This window comes from Vulpes lagopus, chromosome 23 (assembly GCF_018345385.1).
Source record: "Vulpes lagopus strain Blue_001 chromosome 23, ASM1834538v1, whole genome shotgun sequence".
Classification (NCBI taxonomy): Eukaryota; Metazoa; Chordata; class Mammalia; order Carnivora; family Canidae; genus Vulpes; species Vulpes lagopus.
Window position 1 is genome coordinate 55076041 of NC_054846.1, and position 13046 is coordinate 55089086.

Consider the following 13046-nt stretch of genomic DNA (forward strand, 5'->3'; position numbering starts at 1 on the left):
TTTACCATTATAGGATATTTTACCCTTATAGATGCTATTATAGGTTTACATGGGAATAATACAGGCTACGTCTTTTGACCCTGATTCTTTTTAATGTAATTCTTATTTTTGACTAAGAACCATAATCCAAGCCCAACTATGCTGGCTGATAACACAGTAAATGGACCCTGTGGGCATTGGAAGATGTTTAATCATTGATTTGCCTATATTTTTTATGAGCTCTCATATTTCATTTTCTAATTTACACTGTTTCAGGCCTTAGGATTAATGCTATCCTCCCTTTCTCTTACACACACACACACACACACACACACACACACTCACACACACAATTTCTCTTTCCATTTCTCTCTTCTCTTTCACTCAACACTAATCATCCTCTACTCAAGCTCTCAGTCCTTCCTCTAAAAACCTCATGAAACAATCATATTTGTACAAGGAGATCCTGTACATTTCCACAATTACTTTCATATTCAATGGTAGTATTTTAGGATTTGCTGCTATATTTAAATTGCAATATTTTAGTTGTGGTAAAATACACATAACAAAAATGATCATGATGGTAAATTTTATAATATTCAGTTCAGTGGCATTAAGTACACTCACACTGTTGTGTACCATCACCACCATCCATCTACAGAATTCTTTTCATCTTGCAAAAATAAAACTGATACTATTAAGCAATGATTTCCCATTCCTCCCTCTCCTAGCCCCTGAAAACCACATTCCACTTTCCATCTCTATGTGTTTGACCACCCTATATAAAGTAGAATCATACAATATTTACCCTTTAGTGACTAGTTTATTTCACTTAGCATAATGTCTTCAAGAGTCATCCATTCAATTGCAATTTTTAAGCTGGTATGAGCTTAGAAAACATGGAAGTTCATAATATCAAGTGTGATTAACAATCCCTAACCTTCTTTTAATATCTTTACATGAAAATTTACTTTTACATATGATGATTTTCTAGAATACAGCAAAATCATTCTGCTTAGGAAAGCTCCTTTTGACCTAAAGAACTTTGTGTTATTAACCATGAAAAATATACCTCTCAGAGTCTTACTTATACTCAGTCACTTCAAGTCTAGGTTCAATTACAAATGGAGTCAAAGATCAACAGCTTCATTAAACATATCCTTACCCTTAAAAGTTGATCGATGTCAATGACCAATACTTAAATGATGCCAGAGCAATGGACAATGGGGTCCCATATGACAAGCAAAAAAGGCCAGAAGCAAAAATCCATATATCATCAGTTCATATGTATCACAAAGCCCCCCACAATCAGAGCTCATTATGATGGAAAACATTCCATGGACTGTCTCTCATTTCATCAAGCACTGTTAAGCAGATAATGGGAGAGTTCTTGAAGTTGGCTACTGCAGTCCTATCTATATTTTTCCAATATTATTCCAATAATAATATTAATAAAGATGCTAATGATAGTAGTAGTAATAATAAAGCAAGCACCATTTATGAACACCTACCTTAGAACCCACTATAATTCAAAGGCATTTGACTTCTCTGTTCCTTATAACAATATACTGAAATAATACTATTATTACATTAATACTTTTGATGAAACTTGGACTAGTGGCAGTCAGGCAGTTTATTGAAGGCCACAATGTCAGAATTAGGATTCAGATAAGGTATTTCTGGCTTCAAAATCATGCCCCTGCTCTTTCCATTATATAGTACTGCCTGAGTGGCTCCTCATTCATGGGAATGAGAACACAGACAAACCACCATGAAAACAAAATTTGTGTGCCACTTGAGTTAATCACTGTGTTCTGTCAAAGTCATAGCAAATTATAGTAAATGGCTGCTGTAATATTGCTGGGTAATAATGCATTTAAGATACCCAAATTTAAAGCCTTAACAATAGTTAGACTAATATACAGAATGACCTTGGCCTTGTCAGGCCTCCTTAATTCATGTTAAATTTTAAATATCCTACTGTGAACAACCTTGTTAAAAATTACATCACTCAACGTAGATTCAGCAACTTAAAATTTTGTCAGGAAAGGACATTTGAAATTTTTGTTTCTTCTTTACTGTTAATTTAAAAGGAGGAATAAAGGCTGCTATAAGCACATGGCATTCATTAGAACTTTTTAAAACTTACTAAGGCCATCTGACATCCACCATATGGCTTGCTTATTTTGTGATTTTCTTCTCTGCCAGGACTATTGGTTTGTGAAAAGTCAGAATATATGATTTACCAAACAATTCTGATGCTTCTCTCTTACTTCAAAATAATCACCTAAGGATACCAGAACTGGATCCTCCCAAATGCTTGCAAATATACTTTGTCCAAAAATGAGGAGGAATAGATAGATGATTAAGAACTCCTTTGAGCCTATTTCAGAGTATAAATTGGCTACCAAAAGGGAACCCATGAATTATCAAATCTGATGAACAGGTTTCTTCTGACGTACATTCTTATGCTTGATGCAATTAATATGACCTTACAGAGATGAGCAAGAATTTCCTTGGGTTTCTTTCCTCAACCAAAATTCACAAAGTCAACCAAAGTACACACAAGAATATACCAAACTTCACTGCCAGGCAGGAGCAGCGAGAATACTATGGAGAGAAAACACTTTACACTTGCCATCTGAGACCAGAATGTGTGTATTCATGGGCCATACGACTTCCACCATCATCTGCAACATTCTAAGACTGAAATACAAACACACTATGGAAGATATTCAATAGTTCTGTTGTCTAAAATTCTTTTGGCAGTCTATATGCCCCCATAATGAATTTTTCAAAAAGGTTCACTATGTGATTATATCATGAAGAGAAGAAGAAAACTTAGGATGTCCATGCTGGAAAAATCCTTCATGGCCTCATAAACTGACCAAGGCCTACTGTGTTTAATGTTTTCACAAGAAACTCCTTTCCAGTTTTCTTAAACACCTACCTCTTGTAGAACTGGGATAACAGGTGGTTTTCTTTGCTGTAGAAAGTACAGCACCATAAGGATATAAGCATATGAAGATAAACTTCCCCTGGAAGCATCTCCAATGTCACATCGCTAAAGAAACATAACAATGATTGAAAATAAAATTTCAGAATCTTATTCCATGCAGAAATACTGACTACTCTAAGATACTATTTTTTTTATCCCATCAAACTGTCAAATATCTGTAAGTTAAATAACAAACTATTATGAGGATGGGTAAACAGGCACTCTCATACATTACAGATGACAATACAAATTAGCAAAAAATCTATGAAGAATAATATGATAGTATCAAAATTGCAAAAGCAATCTCACTTATTAACCTAGCAATTATAAGACGTTATCCTGCAAGCACACCAAAAAAATGTGAAATAACTAAAGTTTTTTTAATCACAGCACACTGTTGTTTGAGATTAAAAAATAATAATAATAAAGCATAGGTTTTAAACAACCGATGACCACACAACTGAACAGGCTGTAGTCATTAAAAAAAAAAAAGAAAGGAAAAAAAAAAAAGAAGACAAAAGCTTTAGTATACTAATAGGAAATAATTTCCAATATCTATTGATCAGTGAGAAAAGCAAAGTACAAAACAACATTTTTAGCAGAGTTATACCTGTCATAAAAAGGAGATAAGAAACGTATGTATTTGCTTATACTGGTATATTTCCAGAAGAATATAGAGGAACTTTTAACACCAGTTGTCTCCAGCAAGAGGCACTGGTTGGCTAGGAGACAGGTGTAGAAGGGAGATTTTTCCACCAGAAATCCCTTTAGACTTTTGAACCACATGAATAAGTTGACTATTCCAAACAAATTTTTAATTAAAAATAAGTCCTAAAAGAATCCTCAGAAACTGCCTTGAGTAAGACTTTAGCTGATATTATATAAAGGGGGAAGAATGATTTCTCTGACATGAAAGCCTTAGTTTCACTGCCACAACTCCACTGAAGTACAGAACCATTTTGCTAAAGGTATTCTGTGAGGTCAATCTAGAAAAGTAGCCATATCAAATACAATTTGAGGATGTGGCTAAATGCCACTCTTTTCTAAGATGACACCTCTGTCCATATATGGGAGACTTATCTGTCTCCCTGTTGTAGAAAAGTGGATTTTATTTTTTTTTTAATTTTTATTTACTTATGATAGGCACACAGTGAGAGAGAGAGGCAGAGACACAGGCAGAGGGAGAAGCAGGCTCCATGCACCGGGAGCCCGACGTGGGATTCGATCCCGAATCTCCAGGATCACGCCCTGGGCCAAAGGCAGGCCCTAAACCGCTGCGCCACCCAGGGATCCCGAAAAGTGGATTTTATGAAATGAAAATGCAATAAAGTCACTCGGCTACTAGAAGCCTTCCACCAACACATTAAAAAATTAACTATTTACTGAGCAGCTATCATAAAGCAGGCACACTAAAGTAGGGATACAGTTCTCTATCTTCATTGAGTTTACACACTTAGTGCAAAACAAGAAAACAATTCAGTAGCATAAGTGTTATAATTGGAGAAACACAAGGTTTTATTGGTATCGTTTTGTTTTCTCGGCCAGAAATATTTATAACTAAACCCAAATCTCAGAATTCCTAACCCAGATAGATACTCAAACTAGAATGATATGTCAACTCTCATACCTCGGGCTGAAAATCTTTACTACACTGAGAAATCTTACTACTGAGAATTTACTCAAGTGTTGAACAAAGGAATAAAGCACATACATGAAAAAGCTAAGACTCACACTACTCTAAGAGGTATAAACTTGAGTCATTTATTATTGATTGCTTCCTTTAAAAAACTCAGATAAACAGAACTGAGAAGATATTTTTCACAAGTCTGACATCAGTATATTTCATTTTAAACACTGTATTTAAAAAAAAAAAAAAACTGTATTTTATAACAAAGCAGATCGTTAACCACTTCATAAATACCTTTGCAAACACTTTCATAGTATATCCCAAGTACTGTACTCTAGGATCAATAGCTGCATAAGTAGCTAACATTCTTGTGTTATGTTGAGCCTGAAAAAAAATTACATATTTGAAAGCATTTCAAATTTACTGAACTTATAAATCAGATAAAAAGTTATTAATACACTCCAAATAGAATATATAATTGCAAAACTTAAAATACCTATAAATGAGTCAAAAACTAATCTTCATCTGAAGGAAATACCAAGATGATTCCTAAAAATATTTTTGTCTTATAATGCTCACATTTGAAACTTTTAAACATAAATGTATAGACAGGGATCTGTAAGCTTTTAAAATGACAAGTGTAAACTACCTGGGTCTACACAGAAAAAGAAACTTACCAATGTATTATATAAACTGATATCACCTTCTAAACCACTTCGTCTATGTTCAAATTTTACTATAGGCACTTTGGCAGTAGTTATAGGCAAAATGTTTCTTAAACCTGATTGAAAACAAACACGAAAACTCCATTAGGTTAAATAATTTTCATAAAAGCTTAAAAATGTGTTTTAAAGCTGTAATTTAAAATTCATACCTGGATGTCTCTTAAGAATTTTTGCCAAATTTTCAATTATTTCCTTACAGTTTAATTTCTAAAAAAACAAAAGAAACAAATAATAAAGTTTGTCTAACTGAATTTGGCCTCATGCAAATTCACTTTAATGAGGCATTTAATACTAGCACTGAAAATCTCCAGCTATAAGCTAAAGTACGTGGCCTAGAGACCTGCAGTATCACCATCATCTGGAAACAATGGAAATGCAGAATCTCAGGCCTACCCCAGTCTAATGAATCATAACAAGATTCCCAGGTAATTCGCATCCACATTAAAGTGTGAGAAGCACAAAGACAGAAGAATAATGTTTTCAAATATGTGAATACATAACTAGAGATGGACCTGGTGAAGACAAACAGTATAGTGTTTAAGAATATAGGCAATGAATTTAGACAAACCTGGTTTCAAACTTCAACTAAGTATTAACTAGCTGCATGACTCTGACCAGTCATGGACCTTCATACTATTCTACAAAGTCAAAGTAACTATAGACTCCTGCCCTATCAAGTAGTTGGAAGGATTGTATGAGACATGTATGTAAAGCATTCAGCAGTATATGCTTGGCACAAAATAAGCACTTTAAATCTGTAAGCTATTTATTGATTAGGGAAAGTAATACAATTTTTACCAGCATCTACTTCTTCAAGAAAATTCTTACCTCTACAAATTTAAATACATTGATTTTTTTTCAAAACCTGAGACAGCAGAGTTGATATGGTAACAATAAACATAATACAAGGAATAATTCAGGAAGATAATGGCATTATTTTAAAAACTGGATTAGGCCAAATGGTATATACACATCAGTGCCCACATTTACTACTAAAATCACTTTTGCATATCCCCAACATGTCTTTTTTAGCTACAAGAGAGCGGTAGTCATTGCAGCTTAACCTGAGGATTCAAGGGAATCTATAGTTGCTAATTAACACATAATAAAACATAGTTTTGGGACGCCTGGGTGGCTCAGCAGTTTAGTACCTGCTTTCAGCCCAGGGCCTGATCCTGGAGTCCAGGGATCAAGTCCCACATCGGGCTCCCTGCATGGAGCCCACTTCTCCCTCTGCCTGTGTCTCTGCCTCTGTCTCTCATGAATAAACAATAAATAAATTAATTAATTAGATCATAATTTTTCTCTTTATTATGCAAAGATACAATTTATGCTGAATTTTAGGTTTCAACTGTCTCATCTAGAAGGAAATTTATTTTTGCATTGCTTCAACTTTCCAGTGTGAATGCACAGATTATATATAATAGACAAACCCTTAGTTATTAGAAATCTGATTATTAAATTTACATTGAAGGTATCTAAACTTTAACCTCTTCCCCTGGGTAAAGTCATTTCCCAGTCCCTCAATTCTTGCTCTTCAAAATGGAGAAGGGTAGCCTCTTTCCAAGTAGATGGCATTAAGTACAAGGTTAGTTAAGGAGAACTAAAATATTTACGAATTTTCCATTTTTGGAAAAAGATAAAATGTTAATACCAGAAATAATTTCTTAGGGACAGAAACAAGGATCTACCAGACATCTTTACTCTGCCATCTTTGCTCTGGTTCTAACAATTTAAAAGCTACCTTATGAAAAAATTTTCAGAAACATAGGTACACTATTCTGCTGAATTCTTTTATAATACAACAGAGGCTATACTGACACAACTACAGATGCCAGAAGCTTGGCCACACCCCAATCTTGCAAGCAGTCCCTGGTTTTCAGACATAAATTCCAACAGCTATGTTGGTAAAGAAAAAAGCAACTACAGGGATCCTCTCCTTTCTAGTTGCTGCTAGGAAGGCCTGGGATACTTCCCTGTCCAATCAGTCCCTTTCTTTACTGGAGCTTGGACAATGTTTCTACTGCTGGAGGCTGGTATACGAAGAAAGCTAACATGATAAGACTCTCACTGCTAAGACTGCTCTGGGGGAAGGTCTGCTGCTGGCATCTCACATTGAAACTCCCAAAAGTAGTGGTTAGGTTCTACAGTACTATTAGTACTATATTTCAGCTACATTATGGGTTAAATAAATTACAGAGAAGCAATGAGATACAATGGAAAGAGCATGAACTGTGGAGTCAGACAGACCTGGGTACGAATCCCGGCTCCAACATTTACTAGCTGTGTGAACTTGGGCAAGTCAGTTTATCTCTCAAAGCCTCAGTTTCCTCATCTGTAAAATGGGGTAAATTATCTACCTCGAAGGTGGTTGTGAGAATGAAATGAGGCCTCAATAAATGTTAGTTCCCCTCCCCACCCAAAATGAGTTTCTAAAAGCTATCCTAGAACACAAAATTTGTAACGCTGCTTTACGGAAAAAAAAAAATGTTCTAAGTGCCCCCAAATTGCAATTAACTTGTACAATACAACCCATTTATAAATTAGATGTCCACTTATTTTCTATCTTTAGTGATACAAAGACATCATCTAATAGAAGAGATATGAAAAGACAGAGGAAATGAGATCAGCGTTCACTAATACAGCGCCAGCTTCACGTTGATTCCGATAGAAAAAATTGCAACTCTATGGTGTACTTTTTCCAAAAATTCATTACAAAGCACTTTTAACTCTTAGTGACATGGTTTTTGTGACAGAAAACTATTGAAATAATAAATTTACTTCTTTAGTTATTTGAATGTCTTCTAAAATGATAATGCTAAATGCTTTTACATTTCAAATACTACTATTGCTAATATATTTACACCAAGAATGACACTGTATTTTTATCAACACTACATACATAATTTAAAATACATTCACCACGGGAAGAAAATAAACTTCCACATCCCTTTCCAGACACTAACTCTTACCTCTGCATTTTCATGGCCTTCCAGGGTCATACAAATATCCAGATCACTATCACGAAATCCAAATCCATTTTTAGAAGAGCCAAATAAGCACAATCTTGCTTTTTCTAAATAAAGGAAAACAAAGGTCCAAAGTTTCATAATTATCAGGAAAGAGGAGTCTTCTATTACCTACTAATGGACTAACACAAAATGTCTACTTCTTTGGCTTAAATACCTTCCCTTGCCAGATATACTGAGAAATTCCAAAATATTCATCTAAAGTCCAGATCTTTTGCCCAAGTTCCCACAACCTTTGTTTCTAACTGCTTTTTCCATTTTTCTAAAGACATCATAAAAACAAGTTAAATCTAACTCTTCAACTTTACCACAAACCTACTATTGCTCCTATAATCCCTTTTCTCTGCAAATAGGATCTTTATCTACTCAACTGGCCATGTCAGAAATATATGTATAGTTCCTAATAGCCTTCTCTCTCAGCTTCTACATCCAAACAATCAACAAGTCCATTAATTTCTTTCAATTTAACTATCTCATAAATTCATCCACTTGTCTTCAGGCTCCACAACACTACCAATAGAAAAGTTCAGTAGTTAGAGATTTATCTTTTGGAAATAAACTAGTTTTTTCAGGGCACAATTCAAGTAGTTTTACAATTATCACCTTAGTACACAGAACCGATTCTCCCAAAGTGAGTGATTAATCCATTTGATATAAATTATGATAGTTACCCTTTCATATTTAGTGTCATTCAATAACAGGTACCTCTTCAAAACAAGCTGTGACTTAAATGGATTTCTCTCACTATTAATTCTTTATATATTTGGCAACAAATTCTGTACTGTAAAAACCTAATTCTCCAATTTGGTTCTGATGTCCAACTTGAAATTTCAATGGCAACTGAGAGACAAAAGAAGCTATGTTCATCAGCAAATAAAAATATGCATGAGTTTGATATAACAGACTTAGATTTGGTCAGTACTTTACATAATAGCAAATATAACAGAAAATGGAATTGTATAGCATATAACAGGTTATCTTTTAAAGTATAAATTCATTCTAATTATAAATCAACTCTATCCTTTTCTAAAATATTTGGCCATAAAACTCTTGATTCTTCACCCTTGTACCCCAAAGGTGCTCCTACTGCTATTTGGACTTCTCAGTTAAATAATATCACCCAACTACTGATGTAAAAGCCTTGAAACCATCCTTGACTCCTTTTCCCCCCTATCTAACATGTAAAGCATCAGCAAATCCTATTGGTTCTACATTCAAAAAATGTCCTGTATCTGAACACTTCCCATGGACTCTTCCAGAACAATATTATGTCTCATCTGAACTTATGCAACAGCCTCCTAAATTGTTCCATTTGCTTCTATTCTTATGGACCTATAGTCTATTCTCTCAGATCATGTCACTTAAAGGTTAAAACCTCCCAGAAACTTCTCATTAGACACTGAAAATTCAAAGTGCTTCTACCAATATCTCTAAGGCCCTCTCAAGATCTCATCTTTCTATTTCAGTCTACCTCACACATCTACTCCAGCCACCTATTGTCCTGCATGGCCTTCAAACATGCCAAACATAATCTTGGGGTATTTGTACTTGCTATTCTTTCTCTATAGAATGTTCTCTCCTTGGATATTCATATAACTTGCTCCCTCACATTATTCATGACCCTCTTCAAATGTCACTCTATCAGAAAGAACTACCATAAGAGTAAAGAGAACTACCCTATCACTATCCTTTTAAGTCCTACACTATAATAGCATTTATTTTCTGAAATCACATTATATATCTGTTAGTTGACTATCTGTTTACCCCTCTTAATATAAGCTGACAAAAGCAGTTTTCACCTTTTGTATTGGTACTGTATTCCCAGCACCTAGAATATTACCTAACACACAACATTCAATGAACACTTTTAAAATAAACAGAACTCAGACTAGGTGGCTATAATAACAAAAACAATCAATTTTTAACATATGACATACCATCATATTCTTTTTGAATAAACTTTTCCAAGCCAATTAAAATTTGCTCCCTGTTGTGTTGTTCAGAAAAGGGTGGTGATAACTCATCTAAGTTAAAAAAAAGAAAAAGGAAAAAGGAAAAAGAAAAGTAAGGAAAATGGAATCTGAAAAGGTCTTCAATTTTTTTCCCCTAAACTCTTTACTTAAAATTTCATTATTTGTTAACTTCTCTGACTTTAAAATCCTTGTTCCTGCAGAGGGACAGCAAAAAAATAATTTTTATAGGTTTATGTATGTTTCACATGATTATTTTCCCTATGAAATATCTACAAAATATATTTACTTCTACAAATTCTTTAGTATTGTTTTCTTTAGACATTCTGCTCTTTCCCATATATATGATTGTTTTTCCCACCTGTAAGTCTATACTCAATATTGTTATGTGAGGCACTTGATCCATTCAAACCTAAGTTCCCTCAAATGCCTGATCAAGATTCACATGTTCCCTATAAGATGCTTCCATTCATAGCCTTCAATGCCTCCTGAATGAACTTCCTCAGTTCCCCAACCACTTGTCAGTTGATAGTAACCATTCAATATTCTAGCTATTTCATTTATATTCATATTATTTGCCCAAATAAGACCACACAGTCTCAAGAATAGTCTTTTTTTTTTTTCTATCTCCTCCTCCAGACTTATCTTCAAGAGTTAATGGGAACAAAGCAGTAATTTACTATAATGATTAAACTAATATTCAGCTTCTGAAAAACAAATGTAGCATCTGTGGTTGCAAGCTGAATATAGGCATATCTCATACTTCACTTTACTGCACTTCACTTTATTGTCCCAGATACTCTATTTTTCACAAATTGAAATTTTGTGGCTGAGCAAGTCTATCATCAAGCCCCTTTTCTCCAACAGCATTTGCTCAACTTATGTCTGTGTCACATTCTGGTAATTCTCATGATATTTCAAACTTTTTCATTATAATTATTGTACTTGTGATGATAATCTGTGATCAGTGACCTTTGATGTTACTACTATAATTATTTTGGGGTGTCACAAACTGCAATCCAAATAAGACAAACAATCAATAAATGTATGTGTTCTGAATGCTCCACTGACTGGCCATTCCCCCCTTCTCTCCCCCTCTCCTCAGGCCTGCCTGTTCTCTGAGACACAACAATATTGAAATTAGGTCAATTAATAACCTTACAATGGTAAGGTTAACTGTTCAAGTGAAAAAAAAAATCACATGTCTCTTCAGAACAAAATCTAGAAATGATGAAGCTTAGTGAGGAACGCATGTCAAAAGTCAAGATATGATGGAAGGTAGGCCCTTGTGAAGGCAAAGGCAAAGCTCCTGAAGGAAATTAAAAGTGCTACCCCAGTGAATACATAAATGATAAGAAAGTGAAACAGCTTTATTGCTGATATGGAGAAAGTGTGAGTGGTCTAAACAGAACATCAAACCAGCCACAATACTCTCAGCCTAATCCAGAGCAAAGCTCTAACTTTCTTCAATTATATGAAGGCTGAGAGAGATGAGGAAGCTGCAGAAGAAAAAGTCTGAAGCTAGCAAAAGTGAGTTCACGAGGCTTAAGAAAATAAGCCATTTGCATAACATAAAAGTGCAAGGTGAGGCAACAAGTGACCCAAGAGATCTAGTTGACATAATTAACGAAGGTGGTCACACTAAACAACAGATTTCCAACACAGACTAAAGGATAATAGGACCTTCATAGCTAGACAGGAAAAGTCAATGCCTGCCTTCAGAGCTTCAAAGGACAAGCTGACTCTCTTGTTAGGGGCTAATGTAAATGGAATCTTTAAGATGAAACCAATGCTCATTTACCAATCGGAATATCCGAGAACCTTTAGGAATTATACTTAATCTAATATTTTTATAAATGAACAAAGCCTGGATGACAGCACAACTGTTTTAACATGGTTTACTGAATATTTTAAGCCCACTGCTGAGACCTACCATAGAAAAAAGATTCAACATTACTGTTCATTGATGTTCCACCTGAGCCCCAAGAGCTCTGAAGGAGATCTTAAGATTAGTGTTGCTTTCATGCCTACTAACCCAACATCCATTTATTCCACAGCCCATGGATCAAGGAGTCATTTCGACTTTCATGTCTTATTTAAGAAATCCATTTTGTAAGGTTATAGCTGCCTCATCAATCTGTGCAAAGTAAACCAAAAATCTCTTGGAAAAGGAGTCACCATTCTAGATGCCATTAAAATCATCTGTGTTTCATGGGAAAAGTCAAAATAGCAACATAAACAGGAGGAGTTTGGGAGAAGTTGATTCCAATCCTCATGGATAACTCTGAGTGGTTCAAGACTTCTGTGGAGGAAGTAACTGCAGATGTGAGGCAGAGAACAAAAGAATTAGAGAATAGGAAATGGAGACTGAATATGTAACTGGATTGCTGCAATCTCAGGATAGAACTTGAACAGATGAGGAGCGGCTTCTAACAAATGGGCAAAGAAAGTAGTTTCTTGAGACAGACTACTCCTGAAGGTGCTGTGAAGACTGTTGAAATGACAACAGAGGATTAAGAATATTACATACTTAGTTGATAAAGTTGATAAACACAGTTGATAACTGAGTCCAATTTTGAAAGAAGTTCTACTGTGGATAAAATACCTATCTAACAGTATCACATGCTACAGAGAAATCATTCATGACAGAAAGAGTCAATCACTGTGGCAAACTTCACTGTTATTTTAAGAAATTGCCACAGGCACCCAGATCAGTCA

At 34.8% G+C, this 13046-nt stretch overlaps 1 protein-coding gene across 9 annotated transcripts in view; it reads right to left on the minus strand.

Moving 5' to 3' along the window:
* Positions 1–13046, minus strand: part of TUT4 (terminal uridylyl transferase 4) — a 114642-nt gene that overhangs the window by 19180 nt on the left and 82416 nt on the right. For 8 of the 9 annotated variants that reach the window (XM_041738424.1, XM_041738417.1, XM_041738419.1 and 5 more), the window contains 6 exons: positions 10296–10382; positions 8302–8405; positions 5479–5536; positions 5282–5385; positions 4899–4988; positions 2930–3043 (listed from right to left, as the gene is read on the minus strand). In XM_041738424.1, the coding sequence (XP_041594358.1) occupies positions 2930–3043; positions 4899–4988; positions 5282–5385; positions 5479–5536; positions 8302–8405; positions 10296–10382 (557 nt within the window). The remainder of the gene's footprint in view (positions 1–2929; positions 3044–4898; positions 4989–5281; positions 5386–5478; positions 5537–8301; positions 8406–10295; positions 10383–13046) is intronic. The other variant, XM_041738423.1, reaches the window with a different exon arrangement.